General features: G+C 36.6%; 2 protein-coding genes across 7 annotated transcripts in view; one reads left to right on the plus strand and one right to left on the minus strand.

Annotated features, from left to right (window-relative positions):
- Positions 1–24,205, minus strand: part of LOC137241140 (tropomyosin-1-like) — an 857,608-nt gene that overhangs the window by 429,286 nt on the left and 404,117 nt on the right. For all 5 annotated transcript variants that reach the window (XM_067768425.1, XM_067768430.1, XM_067768429.1 and 2 more), the window contains exon 7: positions 7,425–7,584. The gene's annotated coding sequence lies outside the window, so the exon portion shown is untranslated. The remainder of the gene's footprint in view (positions 1–7,424; positions 7,585–24,205) is intronic.
- LOC137241143 (uncharacterized) overlaps positions 7,599–24,205 on the plus strand; it is a 30,692-nt gene continuing 14,085 nt past the window's right edge. The window contains exons 1-3 of one of the 2 annotated variants that reach the window (XM_067768435.1): positions 7,599–7,734; positions 15,833–15,941; positions 16,117–16,247. In XM_067768435.1, coding sequence (XP_067624536.1) covers positions 7,712–7,734; positions 15,833–15,941; positions 16,117–16,247 — 263 coding nt within the window. In that variant the 5' untranslated portion in view covers positions 7,599–7,711. The remainder of the gene's footprint in view (positions 7,735–15,832; positions 15,942–16,116; positions 16,248–24,205) is intronic. The other variant, XM_067768436.1, reaches the window with a different exon arrangement.

Here is a 24,205-nt window from a genome sequence, read left to right on the forward strand (position 1 = left end):
GTGGCATATTTCCAACTATTTGGAAACCCTCGACTATACTCCCAATAGAAAGAGTTGCAAATACTTTTGAAGCAGAGGAGCTGAGACCAATAAATACTTTGGCTAAAAATTATTTAGTTCAGTATTTAGAAAATAATAAGATACTTATACCTCAACAGTCAGGATTTCGACAAAATAATTCTTGCGAAACAGCTTTAAACATGATTATAGCTGAATGGAAAGAAGAATTTAATAACAAAAAGTCGATCATTGCAGTTTTCATTGATCTCAAAAGAGCCTTTGAAACTATCGATCAGAAAATATTATTACGAAAATTATCAAGCATTTATTAAAGATATTGAGTTAGACTGGTTTGATAATTTCTTAACAAATCGTAAGCAAAAAAACAATAATTGGTTCAACATTATCGGACGAAGTTCAATTTAAGATTGGTTTAGCCCAAATTATAAATGAAAGTTTAAGCAGTGGCATATTTCCAACCAGAAAAACTACAAAGTGATTTAGATGCTCTCTATATTTGGCTGTTTGAGAACAGATTAAAAATTAATATTGAAAAATTAAATATATGGTAATCACAAGGAAGAATATAGCTCATTTTGAAACTATTAAAATAAATAATACTAAAATTGAAAAGGTGCATACGATTAAATATCTCGGCATTCAAATAGATTGCAAACTAAAATTTGATGTACATGTTGATGTTGATTATATAGCAGGTAAAATAGCTAAAAAAAATTTATTTCATTCAAAGAACCTGTAGAAACTTGAGTAGTTATTATAAAGCAAAAGTTTATAGATCCATAATTGAGCCATAACTTCATATATTCTTCTACTATTTTCTTTATATTGAAAGATTCGCAAATCGATAAACTACAAAAAATGCAGAATAACCCTTACACGTTTATAAGGAAACCAAGGTAGTAAAAATAACTTTTTTGGTTTGTATCTATTTATTTTGGTTTAGTTCAACATAAAATTTAAGAAAAAAATTTAAATTTTTATATTTATGTGTTTTTTCAAGGGGACCTATCTTAGGAATAACAATTGCAACACCACCAATTCCCCCAATCCAGTTTCAGGGCCGCTATTTTTTCTTCCAGTATACAAGTCAAACTGAAATAAATATCCCGTAGAAGTATCTGCCCTTCACCATATTTTGAATCCCCATGGGCTCATTCTTCACATGTCTCATTATATTGTGATCTTTGAACTTAACCATATGTTCGTCTATTGCCTGGGTCTAGGTATTGGTCATAGAGCTTTGAAAAGCTCGATTGAAGTTCTTCAAAACGGGGCGTATTTTGAAAGCTCTATCATAATTTAGATTATTACCGCGGCTCTTTAGAATTGTCACTGAAATGTAAGTCTTTTCTTATTTCTTCGAAATGGCTTACAGTCATCACATTAGCAATGGAAGGAACTCCCATATCAATATCTGTAGACCAATAGTTCATTCCGAAGAAAGCTTTCGCCTCTTTATTACTCATAGTAAAAGATCGGCCGTTTTGTTCAGCATAACGTATTGATTCAAGAACTATAATCTTATCAACTAAGTTTTCGAAGTCAGCAACCTTATCGAAAATGTTTACAGGAGTCAATTCCTCATCAGAAGAGCGATTGCTATCAGCAATAAGAAACCTGCCGAAGTCGTATTCTTGTTCCTCCAGAAAATTGTGGGGAAAATACGCATTTTTTCGCCCATTAAAAGATGTGCCTGGTTTTGAGTTACATCTTGCTCAACAGGGGTTGGGTAAGGTTCAATTTCAACAGCAGTCCCTCGGTATCCAGATCTTGCGCTAAAAATGTTTGGTCCTCTTCATCAAGGAGCAAACCATCCTCGTCGTCGCTGTTATCAGCCATCAAGACTTCTATGAATTCTTCTTCCCGTAACGAGAATTCTCTGCGTTGATTTGAAGACATTTTCGGCACCAAAATATAAGAAAATAAAAGTGAAAACCTAAAATAGTTACAAAGCATAAAATATGAATAGTTGAAATCAAAAGTATTTAATAAAGTAATAATTTTACTTACCAGTGAGTATACATCAAGTAAAAAATGATCGAGATATATTGTTTAGATAGAATTAAACAGTTTTAAATACTGATGAATGGTTAAAGAGATCTCTGCTTCTTTATCCACGAGTATTTACACACATAACGGTTTATATCCATGTTGCCAGTGTTAAAGTTTAACAAGGATTAGTAGAGTTTAAACAAAATGAAGTTAGAAGGGTTTTGGGTTGCCAATATTGCTGAAAAGGGTGAAAATTTCTCGGGGACATATATGTCCCTTATGCGTGTAAGAGATAAAGCTATGCGCTTTATATTAGGTAAACGTTTTGATACCCCCATTATATATGCTACAAGTTTGAATTGGATGAGCGTAAAACAGCAAATTTTTTTAAACAGTATGAAGTTTATATACAACATAAAAACAGGAAATTTGCCTGATATCTAAAAACAAATATTAAATTTAACTACGAGGACAGAGAAAGTATTTTAAATTACCTAATTACAAAACGGAGTTTGAAAAAATAGTATTTTTTACAAATTTACGAATTACCTGCAAATGTTAGGAATTGTGATAATAACTTATTTAAAAAAAGATTATATGCTCACGCGAAATCAATGAATATAAAATAAATATTAGGATTCGGATGGATTTGTGTTACATGTTTCAAATTCAAATTCAAATTCATGTTTCAAATTCAAATACAAATTGAAGGTCAAATTCATACGTAGTGCATATTGTTAATTAATGCAATAATATTTTTAAGTGTTGATCTAGGCTCCAAGAGTCGTAATAAATAAAATAAATAAATAAATAAACTTAGCCTTCCCTACTTGTTTTAAATTGTTTTTATTGAAGAACTTTTTTTTGATTTGAAACACAAATCCTTAACGTTTTAATTGGTATGTATTTCACAACAAGTTTTTAAATTTTCAATAAATAAAACAACTTTTTAGAATGAAATGAAATGAAACTTCAAACTGTTGTCTAACATGTAAGGAGGGCTAAGTTCGAGTGTGACCGAACATTACATACTCAGCTGCCAAATTACAGCTTGTAAGACTTTTAAATTACCTTCTTTTAAAAGTGGGCGGTGCCACGCCTATTGTCCAAAATTTTACTATTTTTCTATTCTGCGTCATAATCTAAAAGTAATTTAAAAGTTTCATCGCTTTGTCCGTCCTTTGGTAATGAATTATCGCACTTTTTCGGTTTTTCGAAATTTTCGATATCGAAAAAATGGGCGTGGTTACAGTCCCATTTCGTTCATTTTAAATGGCCATCTGAGATGAGTTCCCACGAACTTACACACCAAATTTCATTAAGATACCTCAAAATTTACTCAAGATATCGTGTTTACGGACAGACGGAAGGACGGACGGGTATGGCTAAATGAATTTCTTTTTTCGCCCAGATATATAAAAGTCTATATTTTCAGTCAAACACACAACAACAAATAAACACAAAACAACGCACCGAAACAACAAACCCACAAAGATGGTCAAACTACTAAAATACAAATGACAACTACAGATCAGAACGTAAGTCGACGCTGATGATGGCACAACTCCGAAACCGGTTTCTCTCGAAAACAAATTTGACAAGGGATGACGGAAAATCGTTCGTACATAACTATTATTTATGCCGTTGCGGGGAACCGTTATGCGAATAAAACTAATATACTCTGGGAGCTCTGAGTATAAAACGAGTCGCCGTGTGTAAATATGATAAGCAACTCCAAAAGAGAAGTTGCCCATAATTTGCATCCAATTTAATTATCGCTTTTAACGTTGTATGACAAGCCGTTTTTATTGATTTGACCAAATTAGCGGTCAAATTCGACCAAGTGAAAACCAAGCTATAGATTGTTATAACGTTGATTTAGTCATTTGCAAAGGATTTGAAGAGGTGAATTTTTCCGCAGGTTAAATGCCACTTTATTTATTTTCCAAGAAATATTTCTTTCTTTAATTTTTAAAAGGTGAAAAATATTTTAAAAACAGTTTTTTTTTTTGTTGTTCAAATAAATGGGTGATTAATTTGAAACCTCATAACTGAAACCTTAATTAATGTGCTTTGTTTGCTTTGTTTAAACAAATGGCAAAATCTAGAAAAATAATACCTTAAAAATAACAAAATATTTCCCAATCAACGCATTGCAAAAAAGTTTTAAGGTCAGTGACTAAAGTTGAAAGGGTTTCGGAACATTCTTTAATTTTGTTGTATCCTTCGACTGACCCCTTTCATTTTTATAACTAAATCCTTTACTGTACGAATGAATTAGGTATATTAACTTAACAAATGTAAGTCCTAGATACTAAGGCATTGAGAACCGGGAAATCTCATCCCTTCACAGCCGTCTTTACGAGTAGATGTTACACAATTTAATAATACATACCCAAATATATCTTTAAAAATGACCGATAAGGAACTGCATTATCGTTTTTAATTATTAAACGGTTTTTTAGCTCGACTTGACGGACGGACGGCCGGCCGGCACACATTTTGTAATAAAAATTTAAGTAACTTCCCGATAAGCTACAAGCTTCAAACTTGGAATATAGTTCAGAACCCGATGACAGTTCAGTAACAAGAAAAGACCGATATGTGGCGCATGGATCGAAATACTTAAAAAAATCGTCTTTGTGATCCGATTTGGATCATACATGAATAGAAAGCGACCTATGAAAAAAAATTGCCGCTAGGTGGCACAAGGATTGAGATATCCAAAAAAGTCGTATTTGTGGTCCCAATTGGCACATATTTGGAACAAATATTACATACAGCCCTTTAGAAGTGACATCAAAATACTTTGGATTTCGAGGAGGGACAAGCGTACGTGGCGCAGAGTCGAGTAAAGTCTTTGGAAGGATTATGTATTGAGCACCTAGATTGTAACAAATTGTCAGGTAAGAGTCGTTGTAATAATGAGTCACTAAATGAGCTAAATAGAATGAGAAATAATAGGCAATTAAATAAAGACAAAAAATTTGAAAATAAAATAATAAAAAAAATTTTTTAGTTAAACGGTTTTATTGAAAACAATACTTACATGAAGTAATAACAATACTAAAAGCTATAAAATAATTCGGTAGGTCCTAGGTATTAGTCATCACACTCCTGATCAATCTAGGGCGTTGACCAAACAATTAAATGAAAGCGTTGAACGCGTCAAATTTCTATTGATGGTCATAAGTAAGACTAACTGAATTAGGTTATGCTGCCTCACATTTTTAGAAATTTCACGGGCCAAATGCCCTAGATTGATGAGGAGTGTGATGACTAGTACCTAGGACCTACCTAATTATTTTCTAGCTTTTAGTATTGTTATTACATCATGTAAGTATAGTTTTCAATAAAACCGTTTAACTTAGAAAATTTGTTTAATTATTTCATTTTTGTGTTGCTTGTGCACCAAGGAGATTTAATTTATCTATATATTTCATCTATCCGAAATGACTCTCCGATTCTGATAAAATTTGCAATGTCGCTTCATGGCAAACCTTTCCGTTCCCGGAAAGGGGACCCGGGAACGATATATTCGAACAAATACAATTCGCTGTTCGATTTGCCTGAAATAAGGTATTGTGGTAGCCCTTTACCTGGATTAGTATTTACGAAACTTTTTTCCGGGAATCGGACCAGGGACCGACTGGGTCCAGGAGAGGGACTGGGACTCGGACTGGAACTCTAAGTGGAACTACGACTGGGAATAAGGGATGGAGGGAGAAAGAGATGGAGTTAGACAAAGATAAATCGGAAAAGACGGAGAGGGAGAAAGAGATGCATAGAAAGAGAAAGGCAGAGGTGGGAGTGAATAAAAGGACAAGAAAAAGGGGGGTAGATAGATCAAAGTTAGGGCAGGACAAGGTCTGCCGCGTCTGCTTATATTTATAGATAAAAGAGATGGAAATTTGTTTTTTCACTTTTAGAACTTTTTATGTTCTGCTTGCTTGGCTCATTTTCAATACATGCAAAAAAGTGTACGAATAAGATAAATTAAACCATACGTGTCTCTTAAAGGTAAATAATTTATTATTGAAGCTTATAATTGCGTTTTCAAAGCACTTTAAGGAAACCAGAGTAGCATTGTGTGTTATTGAATCATAAAAATCAATAAGTTTTAGAACAAAAATGAATACCCAGCAGAAAAAACGAACGGTGCTGAACGGGTACATATCGGATGAAGAACGGGACATTTAGTGCTCACACTTGTATCAATAGCGCTTAGGTTCGAGCTAGGTATATATATAATCTAATTGGTTCAGTCCTAGGTGGTTCTGAAATAGGCGCAAACTTTGCATTAATTAATTTAAATCCATATTGTTCAGACTTCAGCGCTGTTGATACAAGTGCGGCTACCCACTCTCCCGATATGCATCCGATTATCAGCAGTTCGGAGGTAGTCATTAAGGGCCGTTTTACTATCTACAGTTAAGCTAGATTTCATCCGCCGGATAGCTACTAGACTGACATTTATGTTTTCACAATGGTGACTAGACAAAGGTTAAATCGATAAATTTGACAATTTTGTAGAACAAACCGTCTTTTGTGAATACACGAAAATTGGCCAAACAGCTTACTTGTTTTACACTGTGTTAGGAAATGCACATAACAGAGACGCTAGTAAGTAAAATGGAAATTTCCTTACCTTAGAAAAAAGTGACGAACTAAACCTATTGCGAAACTGTTGCTCTGCGTGATTGTCTCTCATTATTTCTGTAGGGTATATACAATGTTACCCGAACTTAGGCTACTTACTGTTTTTCTTTCTACACCTCTCATGAACATGAAATGGTATATTAACTTTGGTCCGATGTTTGTAACGTTGCGAAATATAGAAGATAGACTCACCATTAAATATACCGAATTGATCAGGACGACGAACTGAGTTGATATAGCCATGTCCGTCTGTCCGTCCGTCCATCTGTCTGTTTGAACGCAAACTAGTCCCTCAAATTTTGAGATATCTCAATGAAATTTGGCACAAGGATGCATTTTTGTATTATATTAGACACTTGTCGGATCCGGTAGGATTGGACCACTATATCATATATCTCCCATACAACCGATACATTAGAAATTATAAACATGAAACTCGGTGATATATATTCTAATATATCATAGAAGATCTTCTGAAAAAATCACTTTGATCGGAGCTATATATAGTATATATCCCATACAACCGATCGTTCAGATAGAAAGATTTTTAGCCATTTCTTCCTTAATTTCCAATATAAAAACGTTAAACTTGGTCATATTTATTCTAATATATCATAGAAGATTTCATGAAAAAATAATTTCGTTCCCATACAACCGATCGTTCAGATAAGATGGTTTTTTGCCATTTTTTATTTTATATTTATCTTAAAAATCGTTTAGGTATGTACATCTGTTCACTATTTATTTCTTACCTTATACATCCGATTATTTGGAAATTACGAACCGGATAAGGTTGTTGTTCAGCCCCATTCATGAAGGGTATGAAGTCTTCGGCACAGCCGAAGACAGTGCCGTCCTTACTTGTTTTATTTGGAATCGTATAATGTGTTTTGTGTGCGTGTGGAATTTTCGCTAAAAAAATCGACATAAAGTTCAAGTATAAAAGGTGTGAAAAATTTTAATATCACATTGTCAGTTTTAGTGTCGAAGACGTAAGTGATATTTGATCCTTGTGATTTTCAAGATAATACTAAGAGGAATGCTGGAACAACAGTTTGTTATGTAAGTAACTAAATTTAATGTTATTTTTTTTCGAAAAAAAAAAATTGTATTGTAAATTAAAAGATATTTTAAGATTCAAATCGATATATTAGTAAAGGACATACTGCTATATGTCTTTTTGGTTTAAATTTAGAGAAATATACGCATCCTTTTTTTTGAATTATTCCTGTATTTAAATCAGATCTAGAAACAGCTAGTGGACAGGTCAGCGAAAGCTTTACCAAAAGGACGGGGTTATTTTGTAAGAAAGGTCCTGTTTTTAAATAGGGTTCTTCAGTTTTCTTTAAACAAACGCTATGGTAACACTATGGACTCATTAAGCCAATCCATTTCTTCGCGGACCAGCCAGTTCAACCTAACATAATCTAATTGAGCGCGATTTATAATTTGCGGTACTTACTAATAAGCTACTGGCTACATTAAATGCGCTCACACTCAAACTAGTAGCGTTTTCTTTTCTGGCTAAAGTGTTACGCTTTTTGTACGCCACGCAAGGGTTGTTGTTCTATTCTAAAAAACTGGCAACGATTTTACGGAGTGCTTCGTTCTTTTGTGAAAATTGTTGCCTGCTCGCAACGCAAAAGCGTTACACTTTCACCCTGTATAAAATGGCGGTGTGGCAATGGAACTCTATGAAACCCTCAATTCGCTCTTAAGTTCCACACATACTCTATTAATATGAGTGAATATGGTGAGTTGAAATGTTTTTTGTATCCATATATATAAAAATCAAATTCCAAAACGTGGACCCGGGCATCCCATGGATGTGTTTATACAATATGGATATCAAATGAAAGTGCTTAATACGGGGTAGTTTTCATACCTATTGGTGACTAGGGTCTCGAGATATATGCCAAAACGTGGACCAGGATACGCCTAGAAGGTGTGTGTAATATGGACAGCAAATGAAAGCTGTTGATGTGTGCTTTAGTACAGAGTAATTTTTATATCGCTGGGTGACTAGGGTCTTGAGATATAGGCCAAAACGTGGACCCGGATACCCCTACAATGTGTGTGTGATATGGGTATAAAATGAAAGGTGTTAATGAGTATTTTAAAAGGGAGTGGGCCTTAGTTCTATGGGTGGACGCCTCTTCTAGATATCGTCATAAAGGTGGACCAGGGGTGACTCTAGAATTTGTTTGTACGATATGTGTATCAAATTAGAGGGTTTTAAAAGGGAGTGGAGCATAGTTCTATAGGTGGACGCCATTTAGGGATATCGTCATAAAGGTGGACCAGGGGTGACTCTAGAATTTGTTTGTACGATATGGGTATCAAATTAAAGGTTTTATTGAGGGTTTTAAAAGGGAGTGGTGGTAGTTGTATATGTGAGAGCGTTTTCGAGATATCGACCAAAATGTGGACCAGGGTGACCCAGAACATCGTCGGTCGGGTACCGCTAATTTATTTATATATGTAATACCACGAACAGTATTCCTGCCATAACTCCAATGGCTTTTGATTTCGCTCTGCAGAATTGTTTCATTTTCTTTTACTTAATGTGGTAGGTGTCACACCCATTTTACACAGTTTTTTTCTAAAGTTATATTTTGCGTCAATAAATCAATCCAATTACCATGTTTCATCCCTTTTTTCGTATTTGGTATAGAATTATGGCATTTTTTTAACTTTGCGCAATTTTCGAAATCGAAAAAGTGGCCGTGATCTTAGTCGGATTTCGGCCATTTTCTACACCAGTACAAAGTGAGTTCAGATAAGTACGTGAACTGAGTTTAGTAAGGATATATCGATTTTTGCTCAAGTTATTATTTTAACGGCCGAGCGGAAGGACACACGGTCGACTGTGTATAAAAACTGGGCGTGGCTTCAACCGATTCCACCCTTTTTCACAGAAAACAGTTATCGGCCTATAGTCTAAGCCCCTACCAAATTTCACAAGGATTGGTCAATTTTTGTTCGACTTGTGGCATTAAAAGTATCCTAGACAAATTAAATGAAAAAGGGCGGAGCCACGCCCATTTTGAAATTTTCTTTTATTTTTGTATTTTGTTGCACTATATAATTACTGGAGTGGAATGTTGACATAATTTACTTATATACTGTAAAGATATTAAATTTTTTGTTAAAATTTGACTTAAAAAAAAAATTTTTTTAAGTGGGCGTGGTCGTTCTCCGATTTTAATGATTTTTATTAAGCATACATATAGTAATAGGAGTAACGTTGCTGCCAAATTTCATCATGATATCTTCAACGACTGCCAAATTACAGCTGGCAAAACTTTTAAATTACCTTCTTTTAAAAGTGGCCGGTACCACGCCCGTTATCCAAAATTTTACTAATTTTCTATTCTGCGTCATAAGTCCAACTCACCTACCAAGTTTCATCGCTTTATCCGTCTTTGGTAATGAATTATCGCACTTTTTGTGTTTTTCGAAATTTTCGATATCGAAAAAATGGGCGTGGTTATAGTCCGATTTCGTTCATTTTAAATGGCGATCTGAGATGAGTGCCCAGGAACATACATACCAAATTTCATCAAGATACCTCAAAATTTACTCAAGTTATCGTGTTAACGGACGGACGGACGGACAGACATGGCTCAATCAAATTTTTTTTCGGAGACTGATGATTTTGATATATGGAAGTCTATATCTATCTCGATTCCTTTATATATGAACAACCAACCGTTATCCAATCAAGGTTATTATACTCTGTGAGCTGTGCTCAACTGAGTATAAAAATGGAGGGAGGTATAGAGGAAAGACGCGTTTTACCCTTTGTATCAGTAAAACGAAAAAAAATTAATTTCCGTCAAAGATATTGTGCGTTAAACCGTTGACAAACACACATTTTGGGTTCGGTGGAAATGTAGTTTTAGCCCTTAATTAAACAAATGTTGAAAGTAAAAATAATTTTTTGTTTGTTTAGTAAATCAAATAGCCTGGTAGATCAAAATGACTACAAATTGGCAATTAAATTGACTATTCAGTGAAAACGGAAACTGCCCAAAACTATAGAAAATATGGCATTAAAACTTTATTTTGCCAACACCAATTCAATGGCAATTTTCGTTTGCCAACTGACGTCACATCATTTTAAAATTCCACAGCATTTGAAACAAAGGGAAACAGGGAAACAAATGGAAATTGTGAAACGGGTTTGTAAATAAATGATCAGAAAATTTTAGATTGAGGTTTCATCACACGTTGTTTTAGCGACTTTCATTCAATTATGGAACATAATGGAAAATCTGACCATTAATAACTAGCGAATCAGTTTTGGGGAGTTTTGATGTCAGTCATTTTGATCTAATTAAATCCAAGAAGTAACTTATGAATATGAATACAATTTGCAGCGTGGACACAATATTGAACAAAAAAAAAAAATGAATACTTGGCGCGATTTACGGAGTGTTTGCCAAACTTAAGATTGGTTTTCCTTAGGTCAAAAGGACTGATATGAAAAACTTCGTCAAGCTGACCCGTGGGGCCAAAAGCGATACCATTAGGTCACATTACAGACACGAAATCGATAAATCAGTGCGCAGCCAAAACCTACGCTAAAATCTTGTATTCATTTATTTCACAACCCATTCCATTATTTCTCGTTTCACACGCTTTAGCATTATTTATTGATGGGAGGACTTTGGGCAAACGATAATAAATTGGCAACATATTAGCAAAGGCAATTTGAATGTCGAATATGCCATACCGTTGGGCAATAGCTTCAAGCCATAGAAAAAGCAATATCAAAAGCTTTTGAAAAAAGTTTTATTTAATTAGAAAAAACAATTTTTTTATTTTTTATTTGACTGTTGAAACACTTAATTCAGAATCAACAACTCATGCGAAGTTGGTTCAACAGCTAATTTTGATGGATGAAAATCTAAAACTATATCGGTTGCATGGACGTGTAACTCGGTTGCTTTTACCAGCTTTTTCTTGAAGAAAACTTCTTTGATCAGTGCTGCCGTTGCCACACAAATTTATAATTTTCATACGTTTTCATCTAAATTTTGTATTCGGTGACTTGAGTCCTTTTTTCCTAAAGAGCTGTCAATTTTGAGACTTATTTTTTCTTTTAAATACTATTTTTCGAAAAATATTAGTAATTTAAAATGTTTAACATTCTAATAAAAAAATACGCAAACGGTTATCAATGCCAGGTCGAATTTCAGTAATATTTGAAAAATCCTAAACTCACCTCTGGTACTATTTGGATCAAGGTTTATTAAAATAAAAAATTAAAATAAGTGGTTTATTGTTTGACTTTTAAACTTTAACTTTCTTTTTGTTTCTATATCATTTTTTTTTTTTTTTTTTTTAAATAACTTAAGAAGTTAATACTAGGTTTAAATTTTTCTTTCTTGCAACGTTGAGGTGTGATATATTAAAAATAATTAGATATTTAAAACTGATAAAAAGACCAGTTCGAAAATCAGCAAAAATTAACGATTTTCCATGAAATGCTTGAATAAATTTAAATGGTGGCTCGCTTCAAGCGTGGGGAGGATCAGATACGAACGAGAGAGGCGTATCTCTATTATGTTACATCCTGCAAACCAACAGATAGCCAACAGGGGAAATGTCCCTACATACATTGGTCCCACATCCAGCAATGTTTTGGATATTATACTGAGCTCCGAACGTGATATATCAAGGTATGATTGGATTGTTCTTGATAGACCATCCTTCTCCGACCATGCGTATATTAGCTTCAGCATCCCCCTAAAGAGGGTAGAGAAGTGAGGAAACTTTAGAAGCCCTAGGTCAACAAACTGGACTAATTTTCAGAAACAGGTAGAAACGAAACTGGGACAACCAAAAGAGGTTGCCAATGTGCAAGCACTGGAGGAGTCTAATGAATTCCTAACTAGGACGCTTATGACTGCGTATAACAAAGCTTGCCATCTAAGAAGATTCAGAGGGAAAGCAAAGCCGCTATGGTGAAGCAATGAGCTGAGTCTTCTAAGAATACAGGTAAAAGAAATGTTTAAGCTAGCAAAGACCGCGCAAAGCGAAGCGTGTCGGGACGAATACAGGGATATATCTGAGGATCTACTGAGGATCTACAAGCGTGAAATTTCCAGGGCGAAGAGAACCTCATGGAAATGTTTCTTTACGGACATAGAGTGCTCCAGCGAAACAGCACGGTTGAGAAAAGTCCTAGCAAAGGGAAATATGGTCCAGGGACTAATAAAGAAAGAGAACGGGGTATGGTTACGTAATAGTGAGGAATCCCTTGAGGTGCTTCTCGATACACATTTCCCATTGGGAGATGGTTTAGAAGAGCCAGCAGACATCACCCACACTTCCATCACGGAGCGGGTAGTGCCGGGCTTGGTCACCGATACCAAGATCGAGTGGGCAGTGAAGACGTTTTCTAAACTTAAATCGCTGGGCCCATATGGTATATTCCCGGCCATGTTACAAGTCTCAAGTAGGGCGGTCGTGGAATGGCTTAAAATAATATTCGATGGGTGCATAAGACTGAATCATGTACCTCACTCTTGGAGAACTGCTCGTGTAGCTTTCCTACCAAAGGCCGGAAAATCGGTCATGTGTATGCCAAAGATTATAGACCCATTAGCTTAACATCATTTCTGCTCAAAACTTTTGAGAGGCTGATAGATGTGTACATAAAGTCCAACGTGGATGAAAAGCTGCTCTCCACAACACAACATGCGTACACCAAACGCAAGTCGGTAGACACCGTATTGCATAGGGTGGTAATAAGCGTAGAGAAAGCCCTGGAATGTAAGGAATATGCTCTAGGAGTCTTCTTAGACATTGCCGGGACTTTCAATAATGTCTCTAAATGGGCGATTATGGATGGTGTTAATTACATTAAAGTATATCAAGCCTTAACCAGATGGATCGGCTGCATGTTAAATTCCAGGAAGATTACATCACAATGGGGATTGCACGAGGCCACGAAATCAGTGGACAGGGACACGCCGCAGGGAAGATTGGTCATCAACCAAATGCTCAGGCGATTCGATGAGGGACACGTAAAACTTACGGCTTACGCGGATGACGTTGCAATTTTCAATTGCAATAAGTGGAAAGTGCCTTCCAACGATTAGCTCTTTCAATGATCGGGCGCTTCGGCAGATACATACCTGGGCATCAAATGTCGGTTTGAAAGTCAACGCGGATAAGATGGATATGGTCTTGTTTACAAAGAGGTACAAGGTCCCAAATTGGATCAGGCCTAAGTTAGGAGGGGTGACCCTACCTTGCACAAATTATCTAGGAATCATCCTAGAGAGTAAGCTGTCATGGAAGCTCAACGGGGAGGAGAGTGTGAAGAAGGCCTCAACGGCACTTTATGCATGTAAAAGAATACTACGGTGTACGTGGGGCTTATCGCCCTCTCATTCTCATTGGGTTTTTACAGCGATTGTAAGCCCTATTCTATACTATGGAGTTCTTGTTTGGTAGAAAGCCACACAAAAAGCAACCTACCTCAAAAAATTAGAGGGAGTATGCAGATTATCAATGCTTAGCATTAATGGAGCCCTGGAAGCAACCCTGACAGCTGCACTGTATGCCATTCTGCACATTCCACCTGTGGAACTGGTAGCAAAGAACATAGCGTTAAAAACTGCAACCAGGCTCGGTGCCTCGGGGCAGCTTGAGCGCCGACCATACGGCCATAGTAGTATAGCGTCATCAATCACAAGACGAACAGACTACCTGATTCCCTATCTGTTATATCTTTATTTTAAAATAAACAGTAGGGAAATCCCCATATGTGCAGGAAAACTGCATTATTACACACTCAAGGTCATTGGTGTTAGCCTTTGTATCGTTTTTGCTTCTTTTAAACGAAAATTAGTTCAGAATAGAAACATATGCATATTGGGTATTCCATGCCATATCGACCAATTTTGAACACGACCTCTTTAGAATTGGCTGAAAGTTTTTCTTCTTTTTCTAGCTTACGAAAGACGTTTTTCAGAAGTTTTTCAAATTTTTTCATCTAACTCAAAAAAAGTTATGAATTTAAAAAAAACACCGTTTTTCTTTCCAAAATGCTATAACTTTTTCAAAAATTGACCATTTGTGATCTTTTTTTTTTAAATTTTTTTTTTAAATGTACTTTTCGGAAAAAATTCAAACAAATTTTTAAAGTTTTTTTTTTTGTAATTTTTCAGTTTTTCGAGATTTTTCGAATTTCGCCCTTTTTTTTCTCATAAAAAACTTCAATCAATTCTGCAATCATCACCACTAATCCCGGAGTGGGCCGAGAATTGTTTTTTCTTTTTTATTTAATTGATTTGATTTTTGATGGAATTTTTTTGTATTTTTTCCGATAAGTACATTTAAAAACATATTTAAAAAAAATTATCCTAAATGGTCAATTTCTGAAAAAGTTATAGCATTTTGAAAAAAAAAACACCGTTTTTTCAAGAATATTTAAAACTTATTTTGAGTTGGGAAACGGTGTTTTTTTCGAAATGCTATAACCTTTTCAAAAATTGACCGTTTGGGATCATTTTTTTAAATATGTTTTTAATTGTTCTTTTCGGAAAAAATACAAAAAAAAACTTTAGTTTTTTTTTCAATTAAGTAAAAAAAAAAATTCTCGGCCCACTCCGGGATTAGTGGGGATGATTGCAGAATTGATTGAAGTTTTTTATGAGAAAAAAACAAAAAAAAGGGCGAAATTCGAAAAATCTCGAAAAACTGGAAAACTACAAAAAAAAATACTTTAAAAATTTCTTTGAATTTTTTCCGAAAAGTACATTTAAAAACAAATTAAAAAAAAAAAAGATTCTAAACGGTCAATTTTTGAAAAAGTTATAGCATTTTGAAAACAAAAACGGTGTTTTTTTAAAAATTCATAACTTTTTTTGAGTTGGATGAAAAAATTTGAAGAACTTCTGAAAAACGTCTTTCGTAAGCTAGAAAAAGAAGAAAAACTTTCAGCCAATTCTAAAGGGGTCGGGTTCAAAATTGATCTAAATGGGATGGAATACCCCATATGTATTATTGCGTAGCCTTGTAACACTATTAAGTACACAAAATAACAACAACAGCATTTAAAGTGTACAGCTGGGTATATAATGTTCGGTTTCACCCGAACTTAGACTTCCTTACTTGTTAATCAATTTCACTTTTTTTTCAGTGTCCCTTTATCAATTTTTATTTTTTTGACATCATCATGTTTGATGGCCGGAGATGCAAAGAAGTGTCCAACAAATATAAAATATTTGAAAGAAGTGAGTGATAGTATGGTGAGTATTAAGATCTGTATACTTAACTAAATTAAGTGTTAGCTCTATGTATAACTTACTTACTTACTTAATTGGCGCTTAACCGTCTAAACTATGTATAAAGTCAGGCCAATTTTCTAGTACTATGTATAGACTTTAAATCCATTTTAAAAGCTTATGTTTTAATTATTTACAGTTGGAAGGTAGCTGGTATATGCAAAGTAGATATATCCCCCAGCACCCTGTAGATTACCGCTGCCATAAAACTGATATCACCCCTGGAACTCACCAGCTAAATATAAAAACATTCCAAATAAATGACAATGAGTAAGTATTTTTAATTGCAGGCAAAGCTTTTGGTTTTAGGTGAAAGTTATGTTGTTTTTTCGACTAAAAGAAGTCTTTTGTATCCAAAGAAACTTTTTCAATTTCCAAGTGCATAGGTGAAATATTTGTTTCCCTTTTCGTTCTGAAATAATAACACTGAAGATGGTACAACACCGAATTCGGTTCGTATTCAAACCAAATGGAAATGATGGAAAATTGTTTCAATATACATCAATTACCTGCTTTGGAACCATTTACCGCCATTCCACGTCAAGTTTGGTTCGGAGACAAACCGGTTTCGGTATTGTGCCATCTTTAGTGCAATTTATCGAGAACCAAACAAGAAAAACAATTTAACTATAAAATTTGATTTAAACAAAATTTCTTTCAACCCAAATTACTGCACTTTTTTTATATTGTACGGAATTTCGGGGAAATTCCGCTTATTTGAAACCTTCTGCTAGCGTTCGAATCGCTAAACCGTTGAATAATTCACTCCAGCTTTCAGTATTGCAAACTGATCTTTATTTAGAATACTTTGGGAGTAGTAAATTATTCTTCAATATCACGTACTTAACAAAAGCATGTTTAAATCAAACTGATTACTCATTCCTCAGTTTGCGCTGGTTTTATACTCTCTGTTGTGTCGTCCGCATATTTATCCAAAGGTCTAGACGTTTGACCTTCTAGAACTGTTGGATCTCCTGCTTGGTTACCAGCTATATACATGTATATGCGTGTGTATATGTGAGTAACTACTTCGGCGATGACTACTTCTGTGTGTGTGGGATATCTCTTCGTCGCCTTTTATGTACGTGGATGGATTAAAATGATGTGTTCGAGTATACAAAAGTGGCAGCTTGCTTTATTGTTGTTGTGCCCTTATTTACTAACAGCTTAGTAGTGCTAAAATTCGTCACACTGCCCTCCACCTGAGTCGTATCGTTCCGATCTGACAAATTTTCTGATCTAAACGCTGCCAGCCTCTCCAAATGAACCAATTTCATTTGGTTTCGTGGTTTGCCAATGCTTTGAATGCGGTAAACTACATCGTTGATCCGTTTTACAACTTTGTATGGGCGTTCCCTATTACACTGCAATTTCGGAGACAACTTTTTTTTGTTGTGGGTTGTATAACAGCACCAAATCTCCTTCCCGAAAGCTTTCTGAATTAAGTGCTTTATCATATCTAGCTTTCATCTTGTCACTCATGATCTTGGTTGGTTGTCTTACAAGATCGTGTATTTCCTTCATCTCTTCCTCCAATACACGAGAGGATTTCTTGGTATTTCTCTGGGAATCAGCATTTATCCCAAACATCAAATCAGCTGGCAGTCGAAGGTCATTGCCAAGGATCAACTTTGCGGGAGTTTGGCCCGTTGTCTCATGCACTGCCGATCGGTAAGCCATCAAGAATAATGTTATGCGTGTATCCCACTCTTTATGGAATTTGTCCACTACTTTCCTTAAGTCCTCCTCCAATGTTCTATTGAATCGTTTCCACCATATCATCGGACTGAGGATGTAATGCAGTTGTCCGTGTTTTCGAATGCCTAATGTCTTACGCATTTCTTGGAATACAGTTGCTTCAAAACTCCTACCTTGGTCACAATGTAACTCCATTGGTACACCAAACCTACCAACCCAATTTTTTATAAACACTTCTGCTACTGTTTCCTCTTCTTGATTTGGAATTTGCTATGCCTCTGGCCATTTGCTGAAATAATCCATAACCACCAGTAGATATTTGTTTCCGCGGTTTTTAGTAGGAAACGAACCTGCGACATCCATAGCGATCCTTTCCAATGGTGCACCTGAGTTATATTGCTTCATCTGGCCATGACTTAGGGTTTTGGGCTCCTTCGCTCTACTGCAAACCTCGCAGTTCGCAATCCACTCCGTGACCAACTGACGGCAACCAAACCAAAAGAATATCTGCATAATTTTTAAGAGCGTCTTCGTGATCCCCAGATGACCTCCACTTGGGCCATTATGTAGCTCGTTGAGAACGTCAGGAATCCTTTTCCTGGGAACAACTACCAGTTTCCTCTTACATTGACCATCCTCACTCTCCCATACTCGATGCAAGCAGCCGGATATCAATTCTAAACTGTTACACTGTGCCCAATTTGACTCCACAATAGGGTTCTCCGCTGAAATCTCCTCTCTATTTGGCCTTTCATTCCATTTCCATCTCAACGCTGCGTGATCTGTCCTGACGCAAATCGCTGCCCGTAGAGGTAATTATGAAAATGTTTAATGCCAACAACTCTCTCCGTGTAACGCAATACCTACCTTCTCCTGTCCATCGACCATTTCGTACCAGATAGCGAGTCCAAATTGTCGTCAATTCATGGCAATGGGTAGCTATCGTTTTTCGCGACGTCGTTCAACTTGCGGTAGTCCACGCAATACCTGATTTTTCCATCCTTCTTCTTCACAAGTACCACCAGCTCCATAGAATAGCTAATGGTTCGATTACGACGCTGTCGCTTTTTTATACTCAGTTGAGCAGAGCTCACAGAGTATATTAACTTTGATTGGATAACGGTTGGTTGTACAGGTATAAAGGAATCGAGATAGATATAGACTTCCATATATCAAAATCATCAGTATCGAAAAAAAATTCGATTGAGCCATGTCCGTCCGTCCGTCCGTCCGTCCGTCTGTCCGTTAACACGATAACTTGAGTAAATTTTGAGGTATCTTGATGAAATTTGGAATGTAGGCTCCTGGGCACTCATCTCAGATCGCTATTTAAAATGAACGATATCGGACAATAACAACGCCCACTTTTTCGATATCGAAAATTTCGAAAAATCGAAAAGTGCGATAATTCATTACCAAATACGGATTAAGCGATGAAACTTGGTAGGTGAGTTGAACTTATGACGCAGAATAGAAAACCGGTAAAGTTTTGGACAATCGGCGTGGCACCGCCCACTTTTAAAAGAAGGTAATTTAGAAGTTTTGCAAGCTGTAATTTGGCAGTCGTTGAAGATATCATGATGAAGTTTGGCAGGAACGTTACTCTTATTACTATATGTCTGCTTAATAAAAACTAGCAAAATCAGAGAACGACCACGCCCACTTTTAAAAAATTTATACACAGTCGACCGTCTGTCCTTCCACTCGGCCGTTAACACGATAACTTGAGCAAAAATCGATATATCTTTACTAAACTCAGTTCACGTACTTATCTGAACTCACTTTATATTGGTGTAAAAAATGGCCGAAATCCGACTATGATCACGCCCACTTTTTCGATATCGAAAATTACGAAAAAGGAAAAAAAAGCCATAATTATATACCAAATACGAAAAAAGGGATGAAACATGGTAATTGTATTGGTCTATTGACGCAAAATATAACTTTAGAAAAAAACTTGGTAAAATGGGTGTGACACCTACCATATCAAGTAGAAGAAAATGAAAAAGTTTTGCAGGGCGAAATCAAAAGCCCTTGGAATCTTGGAAGACATACTGTTCGTGGTATTACATATATAAATAAATTAGCGGTACCCGATAGATGATGTTCTGGATCACCCTGGTCCACATTTTGGTCGATATCTCGAAAACGCCTTCACATATACAACTAAGGGCCACTCTCTTTTAAAACCCTCATTAATACCTTTAATTTGATACCCATATCGTACAAACACATTCTAGAGTCACCCCTGGTCCACGTTTATGGCGATATCTCGAAAAGGCGTCCACATATAGAACTAAGGCCCACTCCTTTTTAAAATACTCATTAACACCTTTCATTTGATACCCATATCGTACAAAAAAATTCTAGAGTCACCCCTGGCCCACCTTTATGGCGATATCTCGAAAAGGCATCCACCTATAGAACTATGGCCCACTCCCTTTTAAAATAATCATTAACACCTTTCATTTGATACCCATATCGTACAAACAAATTCGAGAGTCACCCCTGGTCCACGTTTATGGCGATATCCCGAAAAGGTGTCCACCCATACAACTAAAGCCCACTCCCTTTTAAAACACTTATTAACACCTTTCGTTTGATACCCATATTGTACAAACGCATTCCAGAGTCAACCCTGGTTCACTTTTATAACGATATTCCGAAAAGGCGACCACATATAGAACTAAGGCCCACTCCCTTTTAAAATACTCATTAACTGCTTTCGTTTGATACCCATATAGTACATAAAAATTCTACAGTCACCCCTGGCCCACCTTTATGGCGATATCTCGAAAAGGCATCCACCTATAGAACTATGGCCCACTCCCTTTTATAATAATCATTAACACCTTTCATTTGATACCCATATGGTACAAAAAAATTCTAGAGTCACCCCTGTTCCATCTTTATGGCAATATCTCGAAAAGGCGTCCATCTATAGAACTTAGGCCCACGCCCTTTTAAAATACTCATTAATACCTTTAATTTGATACCCATATCGTACAAATACACCCTAGAGTCACCCCTGGTCCACGTTTATGGTGATATCTCGAAAAGGCGTCCACATATAGATCTAAGGCCCACTCCTTTTTAAAATACTCATTAACTGCTTTCATTTGATACCCATATAGAACATAAAAACTCTAGAGTCACCCCTGGCCCACCTTTATGGCGATATCTCGAAAAGGCATCCACCTATAGAACTATGGCCCACTCCCTTTTAAAATAATCATTAACACCTTTCATTTGATACCCATATGGTACAAAAAAATTCTAGAGTCACCCCTGGCCCACCTCTATGGCGATATCTCGAAAAGGCATCCACCTATAGAACTATGGCCCACTCCCTTTTATAATAATCATTAACACCTTTCATTTGATACCCATATGGTACAAAAAAATTCTAGGGTCACCCCTGGTCCACCTTTATGGCGATATCTCGAAAAGGCATCCACCTATAGAACTATGGCCCACTCCCTTTTAAAATAATCATTAACACCTTTCATTTGATACCCATATGGTAAAAAAAAAATTCTAGAGTCAACCCTGGTCCACCTTTATGGCGATATCTCGAAAAGGCGTGCACCTATAGAACTAAGGTCCACGCCCTTTTAAAATACTCATTAAAACCTTTCATTTGATATCCATATCGTAAAAACAAATTCTAGAGTCACCCCTGGTCCACCTTTATTTCGATATCTCGAAAAGGCGTCCACCTATAGAACTAAGGCCCACGTCCTTTTAAAATACTTATTAAAACCTTTCATTCGATACCCATATTGTACAAACGCATTCTAGAGTCACCCCTGGTCCACGTTTATGGCGATATCCCGAAAAGGCGCCCACCCATACAACTAAAGCCCACTCCCTTTTAAAACACTTATTAACACCTTTCGTTTGATACCCATATTGTACAAACGCATTCTAGAGTCAACCCTGGTCCACTTTTATAACGATATTCCGAAAAGGCGTCCACCTATAGAACTAAGGCCCACTCCCTTTTAAAATACTCATTAACACCTTTCATTTGATACCCATGTAGTACAAACAAATTCTAGAGTCAACCCTGGTCCATCTTTATGGCGATATCTCGAAAAGGCGTCCATCTATAGAACTTAGGCCCACGCCCTTTTAAAATACTCATTAATACCTTTCATTTGATACCCATATCTTACAAAATAAATTCTAGAGTCACACCTGGTCCACTTTTATGGCGATATCTCGAAAAGGCGTCCACCTATAGAACTTAGGCCAAGTCCTTTTAAAATTATCATTAACACATTTCATTTGATACCCATATCGTACAAACAAATTCTAGAGTCAGTCGTGGTCCACCTTTATGGCGATATCCCTAAATGGCGTCTATCTATAGAACTATGGCCCACTTCCTCTTAAAATACTCTTTAATACCTTCCATTTGATACACATGTCATACAAACACATTCCAGGGTTACCCTAGGTTCTTTTTACAACATGGTGGTTTTCCCTTACTTTGTCTCCACAGCTCTCAACTGAGTATGTAATGTTCGGTTTCACCCGAACTTAGCCTTCCTTACATGTTTCTTGTATGATTTGACTCACAACTTCCGGCTTTGCCATCGAAACACTACGAGGAGCTTGACGGATCAGCCTCGCATCTCCAGTGTAAAATTGATGTTTCACAACGTTGATGCGGCCTGGAATGGAGCCATCCTGGTCAAATATGTTTGCGCACTTTAGGAGCAGTTGTTTTGCCTTATTCTGACAGTTTTCCTCTAGCCCCTCCGTCCATGCCGTGATGTCATTTGAAAGATCAATCTTAATTGTTAAAACGTTCTGGAGCTATTCACAGTTAATAATTACTTCAGCCTCTTGGCATCTTCCCAATAAAGCTCCTTGGGCCAGTTTGAATGATGACTTGAACTCATTGAATACTCTTACCGTAATATGTCCATCTTGTTTAGGTTTTTCTTACAAGTATTTTCGTTGTTGATTTGTTTGCTGCCTCGACAACCCAAAATATGTTTGTCCCATAATCTACATCAATCTTTGCCCCGATGACCGCCTCCGATTTTGGTGGTATTTGCTAATTCTCTTCCACCAGCACTTGTTCACTGCGGTAGCCTTTTTTGTAGCCGAAATTAAGTGGCACATCCATGTTCTTATATCGCATCGTCTTGCTTTGCATGTCGATCTTGATGCATTGGTTGATTAAGAAGTTCACTTCAATTATGATTTCTCTGCCACTACAAAATTGTGCATTCAAGCAAGTGCTAGCTGTCGCTCTTTGCGGCTGACTCGCTTTAGTTTAACGATTGAGTGAACTTGGAGATTTGCTCATTTCCTTCAGCTCTACGTTTACGGCCACCCATATTGTTGGAACAATTACGACCAGTGGTGCGATGACGTACAATGTGATCTGGATCTTTTTTGTTGTGATCCCTTCAGTGCTTCCAAATTATGTCCACCCAATCTGGCCTTTTTACTTCCACGCGATGAGCTTTGTATGCGGGCTTACTCAAAAGTGACGCTGTTTCCTGAGTCAGTGCATGGGATACCATTTCAGCAAATGTTGGCTTTGGGTATGCGTATGTAGCTGGCTTCGCTTCCACGTCCCGTATGCCATTTATAAAGCTCTGGATTTTTACCCTCTCGGTGTATTCCACGAGTGCGCCAGCATATGCTAAATAGGTCAGCCTTTCGACATCCGACGCAACTCCTGCAAAGTCTCATTCGCTTTTTGGTAGCAGTTTTGCAACTCAATTTAGTACATCTGTTTCCTATGCTCGCTTCCGCAACGTCTCACGACAGTGACCACTAATGCTTAATGACTGTTCCGTTCGTACTCTGGAATTGTCTTTAAGATACCAGCTCCAGTCCCTTTCAATTCCACGAACTGTGCAGCAATTTTATCTTCAGCATTCCAGCTGTTCAGTGTTGACGTCCTCTCAAATTGAAGTTTGAATACCTGGAAAGGAACCGAGCCGTCAAAAGATGGAATTTTTACCTTTGGATTTCTCTCTGGAACAGCTGGGCGATTTAGTTGTAACTCCTCCAGACGACCTTTTAACGATTCTATCTCGGCATCAATTTTATCCTTATAACATTTGCACATCCTGCTCCTCCAAATTCGCAAAGAGCTGCGATGATACCTGCTCCTAAATTTGTGCCGACATTTCAGATATGCGTGCCTCTTGCAGTTCCAGTTGAGATGCCGTATATGTCTTCTGTTCTTCCAATTGTGCTTCAATCGATGTTATGCGTGTCCCCTGCGATTCCAGTTGAAATGACATTGTCCACGTTTGTGCAGATATTGCAGCCAATAGCATGTTCAAGTCTGTGCTCGTAACTCTCTGTGATGTTTCGTTTTTCTCTTGAAGTTCGATCTTGTCGCCGGTTATACTCAATCCACGGTTCTCCAACTCCTTTTCAGTGCCTGGCTCTTTAATTCACGTAACTTTACCATGTCCAAATTGTATTCGAAATCTTAGGAATTTGTTCAACAATTCCTCCTCTGGCACCAATTGTAAAGAACTTCGGCGATATTC

This window comes from Eurosta solidaginis, chromosome 2 (genome assembly GCF_040869045.1).
Source record: "Eurosta solidaginis isolate ZX-2024a chromosome 2, ASM4086904v1, whole genome shotgun sequence".
NCBI classification, from domain to species: Eukaryota; Metazoa; Arthropoda; class Insecta; order Diptera; family Tephritidae; genus Eurosta; species Eurosta solidaginis.